At 42.1% G+C, this 17327-nt stretch overlaps 1 protein-coding gene across 1 annotated transcript; it reads left to right on the forward strand.

Moving 5' to 3' along the window:
* Positions 1-1634: 1634 nt before the first annotated feature.
* On the forward strand, positions 1635-5693 carry TMEM30B (transmembrane protein 30B). Its single transcript, XM_032246110.1, has one exon. The coding sequence runs from the start codon at positions 2523-2525 to the stop codon at positions 3579-3581; it is 1059 nt and encodes a 352-aa protein (XP_032102001.1). The 5' UTR covers positions 1635-2522; the 3' UTR covers positions 3582-5693.
* The last annotated feature ends 11634 nt before the right edge of the window (positions 5694-17327 follow it).

Genomic DNA, 17327 nt, shown 5'->3' on the forward strand with positions numbered 1-17327 from the left:
TTCTAATGTCTTTCTCCTTTAGAACCTTTTTTTTTTTTCCTTTTTTTTTTTTTTTTTTTTGAGACAGGGTCTTGTTTGTTGTCAGGGCTGGAGTACAGTGGTGTAATCATAACTCACTGCAGCCTTGACATCCCTCGTTAAAGCTATCCTTCCACCTCAGCCTCTTGAATAGCTGGGACATTAGGCACATGCCACCACACCCAGCTAATTTATTTTTATTTTTTGTAGAGACAAGTTCTGCTTATATAGCCCAGGCTGGTGTCAAACTGCTGGGCTCAAGTGATCCTCCTGCCTCGGCCTCCCAAAGTGCCTTTACTATCTTTTGACGTTGAAAATCTGTTACCTTAATTAGTGGAATGAATAAACTAGTACCTTTAGGTAATCCAAGGAGAGGAGAAAAGGAGGAAAGGCTCTGAGCTCAAGAATGGGGCTTGCACTTTTAGGGGTATGGTGATCTGCTAGATAAAGACTTAAGATCTACCAGATAGGCTTGGCATGATGCCTATAATCCCAACAATTTGGGAGGCTGAGGCAGAAGGATCTCTTGAGCTCAAGAGTTTGAGACAAGCCTGAACAAAAGAGGGAGATGCCTCTCTCTCAAAACAAACAAACAAACAAAAATCTGCTAAAGTTGTGAAAACTGAATTCCTTCCTAGAGACTAGTGTTGTGGACTAGTGATTCAGTGATACAGGTGTGGGTGGAACTCAACCATAATGATACGAAGAACTGTTTATTCTTTTATTGAAAAAAACAGTGAATGAAGACTGGATCACACTATGGGCACTTGTTGAGAATTTTGGAACTTCCTCTCTTGGGGTATAAGAAGTGAGGGAATTAAATTCAAGTCACTTGAATTTTCCTCAGTCTTCTTTAATACCTAGCTTCCAAATTTCATTCATTCAACAAAATGGAATCAATGTTCCATTATTTAAAACAGTATTACTTTTTTAATTTTAGTGTGACTTATAAAGTGCAATTTGATACTTAATTACATGCTATGATTAATGACTACTATTGGCCATTTTGATTGTTTCTTACTCCTAATATGTCCCCTATCAGACCGCAAATGCCTTGAGGTCAAGGATCCTTTTTTGTCTAATTAGCATAGGGCTGAACACTTGGGAGATGCAAACAAAATTCCTGTTGTTCAATTTAATAAGCATTTTAACTTTCCAAGTTTCAATGGGTTTTCAATGACTTCTGAATACAATATATTATACTAGATGTAGTGTAATAGAGAAAACATTTGTATTACTTGCATTTTACAAGCTGGAAGAGAAGCAAGAACACAATACCTAGAGAAGACTTAGTAAGAAACCGGAATGTCCCAGTACTCCCTTGTATATGTTATACCAACCTAGAGTTAAAAAAAAAAAAAAAAAAAAAGAGGCAAGAACCCAAGCCACCTAGGGAGCCAATTTGAGTTCTTTTTATAATAAATCCTATAAACCCTTGTAGTTCACTTCCTTAGGCCAGACACTCCAGATGTCTTTGTGGATAGCAGCTAGGTCTTCTAGGACCTTGGATTGGACCTTTCTCTAGTCAGGCAAATATTCTGAAAAGAAAAAGAAATCACATGTAGTCCAGCATATTTTTCTCCTTTCTTGGTTTCTCCACCAGCTAGAGAGTTATTTAAAGGCTCTGGACCTCTCCAGTCTTTGATTCTTTTTAAGGATCATTTTATTTTTAGAGAACTTTCCACATTTCCTAGTTATACAGCCAGACTGGGTGATCTGGCCAGAAAATCATTTTCCCTTTAAAAAAAAAAAAAAAAAAAAGCTAAAATTTGAACGCAGGCGTTGAATTCGAAACAGATCTAGCATAGTGTAATTCCCTGGACACTCCAACTTGAGACTGAAAACTGAGCGAAAGGAGTTTCTGAAGCTAACCTAAAAGACAAAATGGTCTAGAGTCACTTTTTCCCGCAAATAAAGCAGGATTAACAATCTGAAATCTTCAAGCTTCCAGGACCACGGGGCAAGCCCTCAGCAGAAATTTCTCCTGGAGGCTGGAGCGCCTTTTGATTTAGGGAGACTGGCCCAGGACCTCTAGTCACTTGGAAGGCGGAAAGGAAGGTGATACTTGAGCCAGGTATGAGCCACTCAGAGGCAGCTCGGGACCGCCACTCACCTCGGAGAGGAGGAGCTGGAGTCCGGTGACCCGGACGGACAGGAAAAGCGAGCCTGAGTCTACCAGATAAGGTAAAAAAAAAAAAAAAAAAAAAAAAAACCACCCACAAGCTCACCTCGGAAAGGGCGGGCGAGGTGCGGCTCCCAGTGATCCGCGGGGGCGGAGCGCACCTGGGCCGAGGCGGAACTAGGGGGTGTGGGCACTGCCCGTGGGACCTGGAACTAAACGCACCTGTGCGGGAGGCAGAGGCGGGGCTCGGGCAAAAACCCACCCGAGCCAGCGGGAAACTCGATCCGCTAGCAGTCCCCCGGCTAGCTCGCCGCAAAGGGGGAGGCGCCCCGCGGCTGAGCCCCCCTCGGTGACCACGCGCGTCGGTCCCCGCGCGGCCGCCATGACCTGGAGCGCCACGGCCCGGGGCGCCCACCAGCCCGACAACACCGCCTTCACGCAGCAGCGCCTCCCCGCCTGGCAGCCGCTGCTGTCCGCCAGCATCGCGCTGCCGCTCTTCTTCTGCGCGGGCCTGGCCTTCATCGGCCTGGGCCTGGGCCTCTACTACTCCTCCAACGGCATCAAGGAGCTGGAGTACGACTACACCGGCGACCAGGACACCGGCAACTGCTCGGTGTGCGCCGCGGCCGGCGAGGGCCGCGCGCCGCCGCCCCCCTGCTCGTGCGCCTGGTACTTCTCGCTGCCCGAGCTTTTCCAGGGCCCCGTCTACCTCTACTACGAGCTGACCAACTTCTACCAGAACAACCGGCGCTACGGCGTGTCCCGCGACGACGAGCAGCTGAGCGGGATGCCCAGCGCGCTGCGCCACCCGGCCAACGAGTGCGCCCCCTACCAGCGCAGCGCGGCCGGCCTGCCCATCGCGCCCTGCGGCGCCATCGCCAACAGCCTCTTCAACGACTCCTTCTCGCTGTGGCACCAGCGCCAGCCAGGCGGGCCCTACGTCGAGGTGCCGCTCGACCGCTCCGGCATCGCCTGGTGGACCGACTACCACGTCAAGTTCCGCAACCCGCCGCTGGTCAACGGCAGCCTGGCGCTGGCCTTCCAAGGCACGGCGCCTCCGCCCAACTGGCGCCGGCCGGTCTACGAGCTCAGCCCCGACCCCAACAACACCGGCTTCATCAACCAGGACTTCGTGGTGTGGATGCGCACGGCGGCGCTGCCCACGTTCCGCAAGCTGTACGCGCGCATCCGCCAGGGCAACTACTCGGCCGGGCTGCCGCGGGGCGCCTACCGCGTCAACATCACCTACAACTACCCGGTGCGCGCGTTCGACGGCCACAAGCTCCTCATCTTCAGCAGCATCTCGTGGATGGGCGGCAAGAACCCCTTCCTGGGCATCGCGTACCTGGTCGTCGGCTCCCTCTGCATCCTCATCGGCTTTGTCATGCTGGTCGTCTACATTCGCTACCAGGACCAGGACGACGACGACGACGAGGAGTGATTCAGCTTTCCAGGGACCCTTCCTGCTTCTTGCCAAAACCCTTGCGAGCTTCTTTTGGCATCTCCCCCTCGCCCTTCACCCGATTCCAACCTCACCTCGCTTTTCTCCCTTTGTGAATGAGGGGACCAGAGAAGGGAATTACCCCCTTGCCCTTGTGGGGCTTGCTAGACTGTCTTGCTGTGGGGAGGGATGTTGACTACAGAGTGAAACATCCTTGCAAATTCTCCTCACCTCCTTCACGACACCGAGTTGCCATGTTAGGTTCTTCAATCTGAGAGTGGAAGGGATCCCTATGGAGACTCCTGTCCAACCCCTATTAAAGAAAGAGATTGAGAGACCTAGCAATGTGAAGTAACTAAGATCAGACAACTGGCAAATGACTCCTGACTCTTAAGTCCAGAGCTTTTGTCACTACAGCACAGTGGTGGTCTTTTCTTTGGGAGGAGAGTGGGTTGGAATGGAGAGTGAGGCCCACACATTACCTGAAGAGACATGGAGGCGTGAGGGAGAACATGCTTGTTAAATATGCAGCTAGATTAGGAGACACCAACTAGAGATTCAGACACAGTAAGGCTGGGGTGACATCCTCGAAGCTGTGTTTTAACAAACTCCTCTGGAGATTCCCATTTTCCCTCAAATTTGGGAATCACGACGCTGAACCAGGTTGGGCCTGAAGCAGTCACCTGAGTTCACTTTTTCAGATAGCAATTTGTTCCCAGGGGCAGTGATAACCATGATGTTCCAGGTTTGGTCTGGCACTCTGCCTTGAATGTCAGAAGCTCTTGATGACTTGAATGAATTTTAAAAAACCACTATCTGGGGAAAACTAGTTGGCATACAGATTTGTAAGTCAGGGTTTATGTTATTCATTTGATATTTCCGTATAAAAGCCAGGTACTGTGCAGAAACTCGAAAATGTGAGGCCAGTTTGTACAGTTCAGAGGAAATGCTTTAACGTAGAATCAGATAGCTGGAAGAGATCTTCGAGGGAAAGTAATTTACCTAAAGTCACATCTGTGTCTCCTAACTAATTCTTTTTTGTCATTTAATTGTGTGTGTGTGTGTGTGTGTGTGTGTGTGTGTGTGATTAGAAAGGGCTTCATTCAAATCTTTTTCCTTGGATCTAGAAAAAAAAATTTATGTTTTCAAATGAAATCTGTTGATTTCTAGTAATCATATTTCAATCAAGGCAAAGGCATATATAGTCTTATATGTAAACTAGAATCTTAAGATTATTTGAATCTTTGAGATGACATTAAAACTCAACTAAAAGCATTCAACTGATTTTGTTGATTGACTAACATCAGTCAATATGTTTAAAGTTATTCTAAGGAGCAATAGCTTTATTTAAAAAAAAAAAACCTTGTATGGCAAAAGAACTTTAAAAAAAGCCCTTTGTGATATCATCTTACCAGTTTATTTGCTAAGAGCAAACAGTTATTTGGTATTTGTCAGAATTCTTCAGTGCCTGCTATTACAGCTATTTTCCAGTTACTACTCATTTGATTATACTCACTCACTTAACGCAGTGCAAGATCTTGAAGTATTTTTTTTAGCAGTAAAGTAATATTGAATTGTATTGAATAGTTTACATAGTTTATTCTAGTTCTTTGAACATTCTGAACAATAGACAGTGTGCATGTCACTGACATCTGCCTTAAAATTTCTGGGACAGTCCTGATTTAAGAGATTCTATCCCATTATTTACAGATACCAAAAAATACTTTGTTAATTCCATGTATTGGCTTCCAAACTCCTAAACACGACATAATTTTATTATTAGATTTTGTATGGTGATTTTATGCTATGAAAATATGATCATTATATGTATATAGAGAAATTTTTATTTGTTACAAATGTTTGAGCGGCTTACTAGCCGCTCAAAATAGTAATTCTGTTACTATTTTGGGTAACAGAATTTAATACAATTTTTTACTATGTAGTTGAGAGAAACATGTATTTTGTTATTTTTAGAATGATCAATCTATTGCTATAAAATTTTAAATGAGACCATGAAAGTTAAGGTATTCTGATTCTGTTTAAATTAATGAATATGGCTCCAGGCCCTATTCTCCGGGTTTTTGAGAGAGAATAAAGGTTATGTTTGTTTTACCTTTGTTATCAAGTTTGCTTAATTCTTTTGAACTATGATCTTAAAGGCACAAGCAGCACCAGCCACTTTGCTAATTTCTTAATAGCAGATTTATATTGCAGCAAGAAAACCATCTTTTATAATAACACTCAGTTAAAATGAACTCAATTCATTGCTAACTTCCTAAAACAGAATTTGGACTTTATCAACCTCAACATGTGTATAAACTAGTTAGTCCTCAAATATGGTTTGCACTTAATAAATGTCAATTAAAATTTTTTGTAGTATCAAAAGTTATTAAAGAATGTGATGATAGTAGTCTTCTGCATTTTACTTTAATTATAAATTGCAGTTACTTACTGGGTATTCTGGACTTTAAAACAGCAGAAACTTTAAAACTGAAATGTGAAACATTTTCCTACAATGATCCCTGTGCTGTGGCATTTTGTCTGGTGTCTCAGCCTTCTTGTTGGCCTGAATTCGCATGGTGCCCAGTAAATGTTCCCTAGCTAGAGGTTATCTTCTGCAAGTGAGATAGCAAACAGTGAACCTCAACAACTGGACTGGAAATGAGATTTGTAAAATAAAAGCACAAACAAAAGAGAAAGTAAAGTAGTTGCTGAGAGTTCCTAAAACAATAATATGTCACTGTATTTCCTCAGATGGTTAAAAAAAATTAAAACAATAATATGACAAGAAAGATTTTCCAGGTATCTCCACAATCAAATCAACTAACCAATTTTGCTCACTATAAAATTATTATGTGTGTGTGTGTGTGTGTGTGTGTGTGTGTGTGTGTCTGTGTGTATTTCTTTTTTTTAAGATAGAGTCTCACTTTGTCGCCCAGGCTGAAGTGCAGTGGTGTGACCTCAGCTCACTGCAACCTCCACCTCACCAGTTTAAGAGATTTTCGTGTCTCAGCCTCCAAAGTAGCTGGGATTACAGGTGTGCACCACCATCCTCAGCTAAATTTTTTGTACTTTTAATAGAGATGGGGTTTCACCGTGTTGGACAGGCTGGTCTTGAACTTCTGACCTCAAATGATCCGCCCACCTTGGCCTCCCAAAGTGCTGGGATTACAGGTGTGAGCCACCGCACCTGGCCTATGTAATTATTAAAAATCAGAAACAGACTAATAGTCTGGAATTTCCTTTAGAGCAAATATCACTTCATAATATATAAATAACCACAACCCTTTCTACCTTACTTTAAGTCTGTTGCCCTCTTCCTGTCATTGGAGATCTCAACAATCTTGTGTAACTCTCAGAGTTGCTGGTAGAGCTGCAAGGTCATCAACTCATTCCCTATATGCCTTGGATATAAGAAGTCTAAGGGCATTCAAGTAATCAAAAAGTAAATTCCCGGCTGAGGGCAGTGGCTCACGCCTGTAATCCCAACACTTTTGGAGGCAAGGTAGATGGATCATTTGAGGTCAGGAACAAGACTACCCTGGCCAACATAGTGAAACCCCACCTCTACTAAAAATACAAATAGCTGGGTGTGGTGGTGGGCGCCTGCAGTCCCAGCTACTCGGGAGGCTGAGGCAGGAGAATCGCTTGAACCCATGAGGCGGAGGTTGCAGTAAGCTAAGATCACACCACTGCACTCCAGCCTGAGTGACAGAGTGAGACTGTCTTTAAAAAAAAAAAGTAAATTCTCTCTTATTTTTCTTTATTTGTGTTCCAGATTTTTTTTTCCCTCTCTACCTAAAACAGAACTGGCTGATTTTAAATTGCAATTAAAAAAACAATTAACTTTAATTTTTTTTCCCCAAGAGAATGTCTCTTAAGTCTCCTCCAACTAAAACAGAGTAGTTTTAAAAGAGTTGTTAAGAAGGTCTTCATGAACCTGAAGTACATTAAGGTCCCAAAGAGATTCTTACATACGAGCAGCAGTTTGTCAGGAATTTGCAAACTTTTCTAACAGTGTTGGTGCTATGTACACAGGCACCCTCTATCATTTCCTTGGTTGTTAGTGAATACACTAACAAAACGTATTCAGTAAAAATGTTTCCCCACTGCTTTGCCACCTTGCATTAAGATTGCCGTCATTAGTGGTACTCGTGTCAATTAGGTTACTAGAGGACACCAGCATTCCCTTATTTAATGTAGTTTGCTATCCAAGTTCACATGGGACAGAGAAAAATCCTGTGGCAATGAAACCCAACATGAACTTTGGGGGTTGTTGGAAGATAGGAGAGGAGAATAAAGGGAAAGATGAGGTCTGAAGCATGAGGCATCTTTCTGGAGGAGCAGGATACCTGGAAGGCAAGGGACTGGCAGCCAAGGAAATCCATGACTAGGGCAGGGCTCACCACCAGGGCCACTGATGACAAGGCCTTTGAGAAATTTAGTAAGCGAATGGTGGCTCACCTCCTTTTGAACCCCTTGGCTTGTCTTTTTGATCAATTTGAGTGTGATTTATCTTTTTCCTTAGGAGCAAAAGGTATTACTGTCAAGAACCTTAGCTAATAGCCTTGCCCTCTACATTAAGCTCTTAACTAAGTTCCCATTATAGTGGCTGGAACCTTACATTACCGATGAAAACTGTAAATGATGTGTCATTAATAACGATACTTTGTTCTTCTAAAAGGCCTTTGTTCTGAAAGTCCAAGGTGCTTAACACTATGTGGTCTCATTAATCTTATCCATGAAAATGTATGAGGTTTTAGAAAGTCATCAAGACCAATGAGGTAGAAATATATTCCTATTTTGCTCAGTTTTGTACAGAACTCTATAAAATTAAGTAATGTTCTAAAATAAAAGAAAACATAACTTCTGGATGAGGCAGTGACAATCATTGAAATGGACCATGAGTATTTTCAAAGGAAGACTTGATTAATTCCTGTTATGATTTTAATAAGTAAAAGACATTTCCAATTTTTGTTAAAGAATCCAAAATGGGAAAGGAAACATTTCCTATTCATACTAAGTGACAACATGTAAAACCGCTTCTATTCTTTTCATTTTTTCCTACAGGTCTTGAAGACTTATCTGTAATTTCAATGTAATTTGCAAACAATGCAATTGTGGTCTTAAGTGTTACTTAGAGGAGCCAATTAGCTCATATATTCACTTTCATGGACCTTTAAAACATTACTGAACATCACATATATAAGTGGTATAGTCTCTGTCTCCAACCCTAACTTCTCTCCAAACTTACATTTCCCAAAATCCTCTTCAACGCATCTGAATGCCCTCCCTATAGGTACCATAACTTCTGTGTAGGCCATACTAACTTCACTGGCTACTCCTCCAAACCTATCCTTCTAAGAACAGCCTCAGATGCTGAAAATGACTGCTCTATCTCCTCAAGGACCCCTGAACTGCCTCCTTGATTTCTCCCTTTCTGTTTCCATCGACCTAGTTGTCAGATCCTGTTACTTCTATATCCCAAATGCACTTTCAGTCAATTCTCTCTTTATCACTGCCCTGTCCCAGGGCTTTGCTATTTCTCATCTGAAAGTTGGAGGAGCCTCCTAACTGGGCTCCAGTTTATCCTCCACATCACAGCCACAATGAGCTACACAAAACGCACGTCTCATCATGTTACCCCTCAATGCAAAATTACTCATGTCCACTCACAGCCTACAGGAGAAAGTAAAGTCCTCAGCAGGACAAACAAGCTTTCATGGTTGGCCTCATTCTAAGTCTTCATCCACTTTTCCTCTGACACCCCACCAAATTCCAGCCACATTGAATGATTTGAAGAGGCCCTAACCTTTGTGTCTTTACTCATGCTGGTCTTGTTCCTCCACGTGACCACCAGAATCTGCTCATTCATTCTTCCTTAAGACTTGACTCCGTGTTCTCATCCCCTGTAAAGTTCCTTCCAAGTCTTCTTTGCCTCTTTCAGGCCTTGTCCTTAGCCTACTCATCTCTTTGTACTTATTCCATTTCTTTCTCGGAGCATTTGCCATGTTGCCTAGAAGCTGATTATTCATTTATCTATCTCCATATTCAGGCTTCTAGTTTTATGAGAGCTGAGAATTTTTTTCTCATTCATCTTTCTTATTGCCAGTGCCAAGTCCCACAACCAGCACATGATGGATACTCAAACACGTTTTGAATGACAGCTAGTAAACCAGTGACTCCATTACTTTATTATTACTGAAAATTTTATTTCCTACAATGTAGCTGAATGCATAGGAAATAATTCAGGAAATTATTAGATGCAGAGATGCATCTAATAATGTAAGATGTAGAGATGGCACTCTAAACATTGAAAATCTTAGAGCGCTGAGAATGCACATGTATTCTTGACAGCATGGAAATGCTCAGTGTAGAGTTCCCATCTGGATGACTTAAATGTACGATCAGGTTTTCCTCCATAAACTAATTTGCAGAAATGAATAGCAGATGGGTTACATTAGTCCGCTGATAGTGAGGATAGTTATTTTATGCTCAAAAGTAATCAATATCTTTCCTATTAAACTGCAGTATGTTAATGAATGTTTACATTTTGTGGCGCTTCTTTATGAAAGAGAATTTTTTACTTACTGTAATAGTCTATAATAAAATGTAATGAACATCGCTTTCCCCTACCAGGTAATTACCCCAGAATCCATTTAAACAAAAGTAGTATTTGCAGAGAAATATCCACAAAGGAAGGAAAAAATAAATGGAATAGTAGTTGTCCCATTTGCTGTCTGGTGTTTGGTTTATAACATTTGGCACATCTTGATATCTACATAATAGTAGTTTTAAAGCCGTAAATAATATTTTACAGAGGTCACACCATAGTTATTTAAGTTCAGGGGTTTATTTCCCTGAGCACTAAGTAGCTATGAATGAATTATGTTTAGTCTGATCTGCCACAGAAGGGCCATAAACCTCCAAGTCATAGCAAACCGTGGAATATTACTTCAATACGTCAGGAAAATGTACATGTAAAAGAATAATGCATGATAAGGGAAAGGTATTTTTATTTTTTTAAGTAATATATGTTACTGGGCAGGAGCTATAAAATTCTGTTATGTTAAACTTTCCTCTGATTCTGGAAAACAAGTTAAGACATGGCTTTGCATTGTCTGCCCTCGGCCTGTAAAGCAGGCTGTGGAACCAGATGAAGTGCCCAGGAAAGGGAGTCTGGCCCTCAGTAAGAAACAGTTTCTCCTCCCTGCACCTCCGATAGTTGAAAACAAAGAAAAGTTGCAAGATCACAAGAGATGAATTTACAAATTTTTGTTACTACCAGCATTCTTTTCCAGTGACTCGCAAGCGTTTTTGTAGATACTCCAAAGCAATGGTACCGATCATTTTTAACCTTAAGATGCAATTCACTGTAAACATGAAATCTATGGGCTGGGTGCGGTGGCTCATGCCTGTAATCCCAGCACTTTGGGGGGCCAAGGAGGGTGGATCACCTGAGGTAAGGTGATCAAGACCAGCCTGGCCAACATGGTGAAACCCCATCTTTACTAAAAATACAAAAATTATCTGGGTGTGGTGGCGCATGCCTGTAGTCCCAGCTACTCAGGAGGCTGAGGCAGGAGAATTGCTTGAACCCATGAAGTGGAGGTTGCAGTGAGCTGAGACTGTGCCACTGCACTCTAGTCTGGTTAACAAAGACTCTGTCTCAAAAAAAAAAAAAAAAAAAAGAGAAAGAAATCTACTTAAAATCCTATTGAGCACATATAGTGTACCAGACATCACACTGAGTGATTTCCCTTGGTTTTCTCATGTCATCTTTAATATCTCATGTCATCTTCAGAAACAGAGGTTTGGAGAGAGAAAGAAACTGGTCCAGTGTTATGCAGCTGGTTGGGGACAGCCAGGATTCCAGCTGAGGGCAATGTGACTTCAGAAGCTCCCTGGCTATTCAAAGTCAGCAGTGACAACACAAATCGCTGCCATGTGTTGAGCACTCTCCAGGCAATGTTCTAAGTGCTTTGCCTATCACATTGTATTCCTCACCACAATCCTATGAAGTAGGTGCCAACATTAACTGCATTTCGCAGATGAGGAAGCCAAGTTCAGAGAGGTTAAATAACTAGCCTAAGGCAGCACAGGTAGTAAGGAGAGCCAGAATTCAAACCAGGTTGGCCGACTGAGAGGCTCAGTAAAGGACTCAACTTCTCATCCTCTAATTTTCTTTCAGATTTCACACAAATAATGATTAATTATGAATGTTAAGACTAAATCTGTGAACAAGAATATTCAAGACAGTCCTGAAAAAGAACGGGAGTTGAAGGTGTCAGGAGGTGGAGGGGGATTTCACTTGACCTACCAGAAGTGAAGACTTACTGGAAAGCTTTAGTGACTTGGACAGGGTGATTTTAGTGTAGGGTAGACAAGTAGACCAACGGAACAGAATAGAGACAATTTAGGAGAGTGGTTACCCCTGGGAGAGAAGGGATGAATGGCGGCAGGGAGGGCAAACAGGTGTATCAAAGTACTGGTGGGTACACCGGTGTCCATCTTGCTATTATTCCTTAAGTTGTATATATTTTGTATACACTCTTTAGCACTGACAAAATACCAACAGTCTGGGCAATTTACTCCGTGCTGATGAAAAGGTTGGCAGGGAGTCTAACGTTACACCTTCATGACACCTTTACTTGTCTGTGTTTTTGTTTTTGAGACAGTCTTGCTCTGCCACCCAGGCTGGAGTGCAGTGCTGCGATCACAGCTCACTGCAGCCTTGACCTCCTGGGCCCAAGTGATCCTCCCACCCCAGCCTCCTGAGCAGCATGAACTACAGGCACATGCCATCACACCCAGCTAATTTTTAAGTTTTTTTTGTAGAGACAGGGTCTTGCTATGTGGGCCCCACTAGCCTCCATCTCCTGGGCTTACAAAGTCCTTCCACCTCAATCGCCCTATGTGCTGGAATTACAGGTGTGAGCCATCGCATCACGACACCTTTAGAGTCTACTTTTTTCTGTGTCGCATCAGTGCTTCTATAGCCTCAAGTAACCGCAAGGTTAGAATAATTCATTCCTAAGAATCTGGGACCTCATTAAGAAACTTGGATAATTTTTAAATTTGTTTTCTTTAAGTTGAAAATCAAAAATGTCATTAGGTGGACTACTGCCCAATGCACTTCATTTTAATGGGAATTTCAAAAGAACACAGGCACCCCTGCAGGTAAGCCCCCTTGGAATTTCTGTGAGTCTAGACATTGTATCAAGGAAGCAAAACTCTGGCCGGTGCTGGCGTGGAGAGATGGCTTTTGTATTACAGGATACTCCTCATAGCACCCAAGCTGTGACATCGCCTCATTGTCTTTCTTTTTTCTTTTTAAAAAATTTCTGTGGAGACAGGGGTCTCACTTTATTGGCCAAGCTGGTCTCGAACCCCTGCCCTCAAGTGATCCTCCCACCTTGGCTTCCCAAAATGCTGCGATTACAGGTGTGAGCCACTGCAGCCAACCTCATTGTCTTCCATCAGAGCCGAAAGTGGGAGGCCATGCAATCTAAGTAAAAATTAACCCCAAGACAGAAATCTTGGGAAGGGAATAAGTACCATTTTAGCCACATTTCCTCAAATTTACTACCAAAGGTAACCTCAGCAGCCAAACAGTGGGCTCAGTGCCAGCCCCTTGCATGTCATTAAGAGTCTTGCATTTTTCCTGCGCTGTAAACCCAGGGACTGGGGAAGGAGGTTTTACAGAACTGAGAAAAGGATTCAACTCTGCCATCTGGCCCCCTGAAGTCACCTCACTGTGGCCTCGCTGCCCCTGCCAAGGCCTGTGGCCAGAGCCTGACTGCAGCGACACGGAATGCAGTGTACGATTTCTCAGGTTGATGCCTGTCCAATCTGCAATGAGAATCCCGTTTCTAAAGATGTGCACTACTGCCCTCCGCTGGACATAGACAGAATCACCAGCATTTAATTGCCTTTGGGCCTAACGCAAATAGCAGGCAATAAAAAAAAAAAAAAAAAAATCTGCTCTTAGGTGATTGTGTATGTCCATGTGAAATAGAAAATTAAAGCTCCTCAGAAAACCAAATACCAGGTGTTGTCACTTATAAGTGAAAGCTAAAGGATGAGAACACATGGACACACAGAGACTGGGCCCTACCAGAGGGTGGAGGGTGGGAGGAGAGAGAGATCAGGAAAAATAACTAATGGATAGTAGGCTTAATACCTGGTGATGAAATAATCTGTACAACAAACCCCCATGATGCAAGTTTACCTACGTAACAAATCCACATGAGTACCCCTGAACGTAAAAGTTAAATAAAAATAAATATATTAATTAAAGTTCCTGAGAGTGAACACAGTATGGATGTTTATAAATTTTATGATAATTCTGTGACTTTCTATACATTCCAATTAACTGATAAAAACATATTTAATTTTTATTCCAATAATATTTTCTTCAATATAATTCTAGTGGTTACTATAAGTTTCCTTTTTTTCTCTAAAAAACCTTTTTCATAAATGTGTTAGTTTTACAACTATGTAATAAAGAAAAAATTACTGGCTCTAATGTTGGAAAAGTACACGTCATTGACTTTGTCATAAGCATAGGCACAAAAAACAGAAAAGACTGCCACTTTTCTTCTTTTCACCAAATGGCTTTGCCAAATAGGAAGAATATGTCTTTTTATATTTGAAACTACATTTTTCTTTGTAAGTGGAAGACTGATAAATATCGGCAGATGGCTTTCCCAGGAACTACATGAAATTGACTCACAGCTTAATGGACTGACAGATACACTCACAATAGTTACTTCTTTCTGAAGCAGAAAGCCTCCAGAGTCTTTCTAGAAGCAAAATTAAGTATGCCAAGTTAGGATCCTATGAATTGCCTATACCGAAACAGTCATTTAATCTAAGCAAAAAGCTTTAGGCAGGAATGATTTAAACTTTTCATACTTTTCTGAGGTTGATATTGAACCTAAGAAATATAAATTTTTGTAAACTATTTTAAAATAAATAGTGTAAATGAATCTGATACCATGCTTCAATACAAAAACGAATATTTCTTCCATTCTAAGCTGTACTTCCCCCCCCACCCAACATTTTAACATTTCTAAAATCAGGATGTATCACAAAGTCTTGCCTTCTCACAATCCATGACATTTTACAATTGCTGGCACTTAGACAGACTCACTGTCAGCCAGGCAATGGTCAGGATGTAGTTGTCATTGTGCTGTATTACCATATTTTGGAGCAAAACACTGCATTATGTACAATAATATAGGCATTGACGATTCTGTCTCTAAGGGATTCTGAAGAGTTGGACTCTGAACAGGAAGGAATTTTAGGAAAATATTCGCCAAAATAAACCTTAGTTTATTTTAAATATATTTTTCTTTTCTCATATCTGCAGAAGCATGATATGAGAAAAATCTACCTAAACAAATATAAAAGAACCCTTTCAATAAGGACAAAGTACAAAAAATTAAATGTAAAAAATTAGGCGATATTTTAATTGGCAGTATTTTTTTTTTCTTACTGGTACATAAAGTAATGGTGCATCTTACAATTGTGGACATCTTAAATTCAATAAATTATACAGTATAACAACAGAACAGTGGAAAAAATGCTTTTGAATTCAAAACCAGATGACATAAGATGGCATTAACTGAAAAGGCATAGTCACTCAATTTCCACTGCCTGCGCTATCAATCCATTCTGGGAAGAGAACGGAATTTTTAAAATGCTCGCACTCCTCTGATGTAAACGAATACTAAAAGAATAAAACAATGTGCCAGATGACAACATGGATCAGCTCCTCAGCCTTCAGCATCTCACTATAATTACTGGATTCAGTCCAACAAACCTTCAGGATCACAAGAAGGGTAGGAGTGGGGCTCAGAGATCAAAGCCGACATGTAGCTCATCTGAAGCCCATGTAATATACCTCACTGGAAGGATGCACTTGGGGATAGAGTGTCAGAAGAGTGAGAATATTAAAGACTCTTTCTCAGTCCCTGAGGTCTCCTTGGACCGGGAAGCTTTGCTGGATAGGCATACATCACGGCTCTGAGCATTACATCTCGCTGTGCTTTCTCAATCTGAATTGTATGTGCGCGTGCGAAGTTGATGACCATATATAAATCACAGCTATTTCTGTTGACAGGAAATAAAGTTAGACTATCAGACATACTCAGAGCCAATATCTGCTTTCATGTTTTTCAAAGTTATAGGGAAAAGATGTCTTCCATTATTGTGAACGTTTTGTCAGAGTGAAGACTGAGCCAGTTCTGCAGCCCCCAGGTCCTTTTCTCCGCCAAGAATGGAAACCATGCTATGATAAAACGTTGCCAAAGGAGAGTTCCAAATAAAAGCCTCCCAGTCTATTTAGACTTGGCGTGGTTGAAGACTCCCTTCAACCCCACCCTCTGCCACCCCACCCAAGGAATGAAGTTTTTGCTTTTCCTTCAAAAACTGTGTTTCTTGTTCCCCATCGCCCATCCCCATCTTCTCATCTCCCTCCCTGGGCTATTTCAGCAGAGCTCGGGGAATCAGATTTTTTTTTTTTTTTTTTTTTTTAGTGTACACAGATTCTTAGGGCCTACACAGAGTTTTAGGGCCTCTATTAGCATAAAATATACACGAATAAGTGCAATAGCAGGCATATAGATGAACCAGGGATATAAAGCCATTTCTGGTTACACGTTCTTATGAGACAATTCCTCTCCTGATCCTTCACAAAAGAAGTTTCCCTCTGTCTTTGCTCAAGATCCATGTTTCAGTGCTGAGTCAAGCCACTGATTCAGAGGCTCACGAATGCTTTTCCTATGTCTCTCTGCTATGCACTTTACTTTTTATGTAACTTCAGAAGTTCCTTGCTTTCAAAAATGTTCTTACCTTCTTGATTTATGCAGCTTCAGGGCCTGTCCATCACTGCATACCTTCTGGACCTACAATTTTTTGCTTGTTTGTTTGTGTTTGGAGATGGAGTCTCACTCTGTTACCCAGGCTAGAATACAGTGGCACAATCTCGGCTCACTGCAACCTTTGCCTCCCAGGTTCAAGTGATCCTCCTGCATCAGCCTCCTGAGTAGCTGGGACTATAGGCATGTACCACTACAATAGGCCAATTTTTATATTTTTAGTAGAGACAGGGTTTCACCATGTTGGTCAGGTCGAACCCGTGACCTCAAGTGATCCACCCACCTCAACTTCCCAAAGTGCTGGGATTACAGGCATGAGCCACTGCACATGCCAAGGACCTATAATTTTTTCTAAAAGCTTCAGTAGTTTCTTTCTCCCTTTTGGAGAATCCCTTTTCACATTCTTGCAGGTGATCTCAGCTCACTGCCACCTCCACCTCCCAGGTTCAAGTGATTCTCCTGCCTCAGCCTTCCAAATAGCTAGGATTACAGGTGCACACCACGATGCTCAGCTAATTTTTGTATTTTTAGTAGAGATGGGGTTTTGCTATGTTGGCTAGGCTGGTCTCGAACTCCTGACCTCAAGTGATCCTCCTGCCTCATCATTCTAGAGTGCTGAGGTTACAGGTATGAGCCACTGTACCTGGCCAGGGGCTCTCATTTGGAGCTCTCTCCATATCTTATTCTCCTAGCCCAGTCTCACCCTAAGCAAACATTAGCACTATACACTAATGTAGCAACATTTCAGTTTTATGTTTTCAAGGCCAGACTAAAATGACTCTAAATTCAAAGGTGATTTGAGGTAGGGCTTACTAAAGGTGCTCTTAGTGGCAAAGGGGTGAGAGACAAGCACTGGCTTGGG

The sequence above is a fragment of the Sapajus apella genome, unplaced genomic scaffold, assembly GCF_009761245.1.
Source record: "Sapajus apella isolate SASKATOON/1434 unplaced genomic scaffold, GSC_monkey_1.0 scaffold59, whole genome shotgun sequence".
NCBI lineage: Eukaryota > Metazoa > Chordata > Mammalia > Primates > Cebidae > Sapajus > Sapajus apella.

What these genes read in the sequence shown, in the direction of transcription:
- TMEM30B (XM_032246110.1), top strand. Translation starts at nt 2,523, where the DNA reads ATGACCTGGAGCGCCACGGCCCGGGGCGCCCACCAGCCCGACAACACC.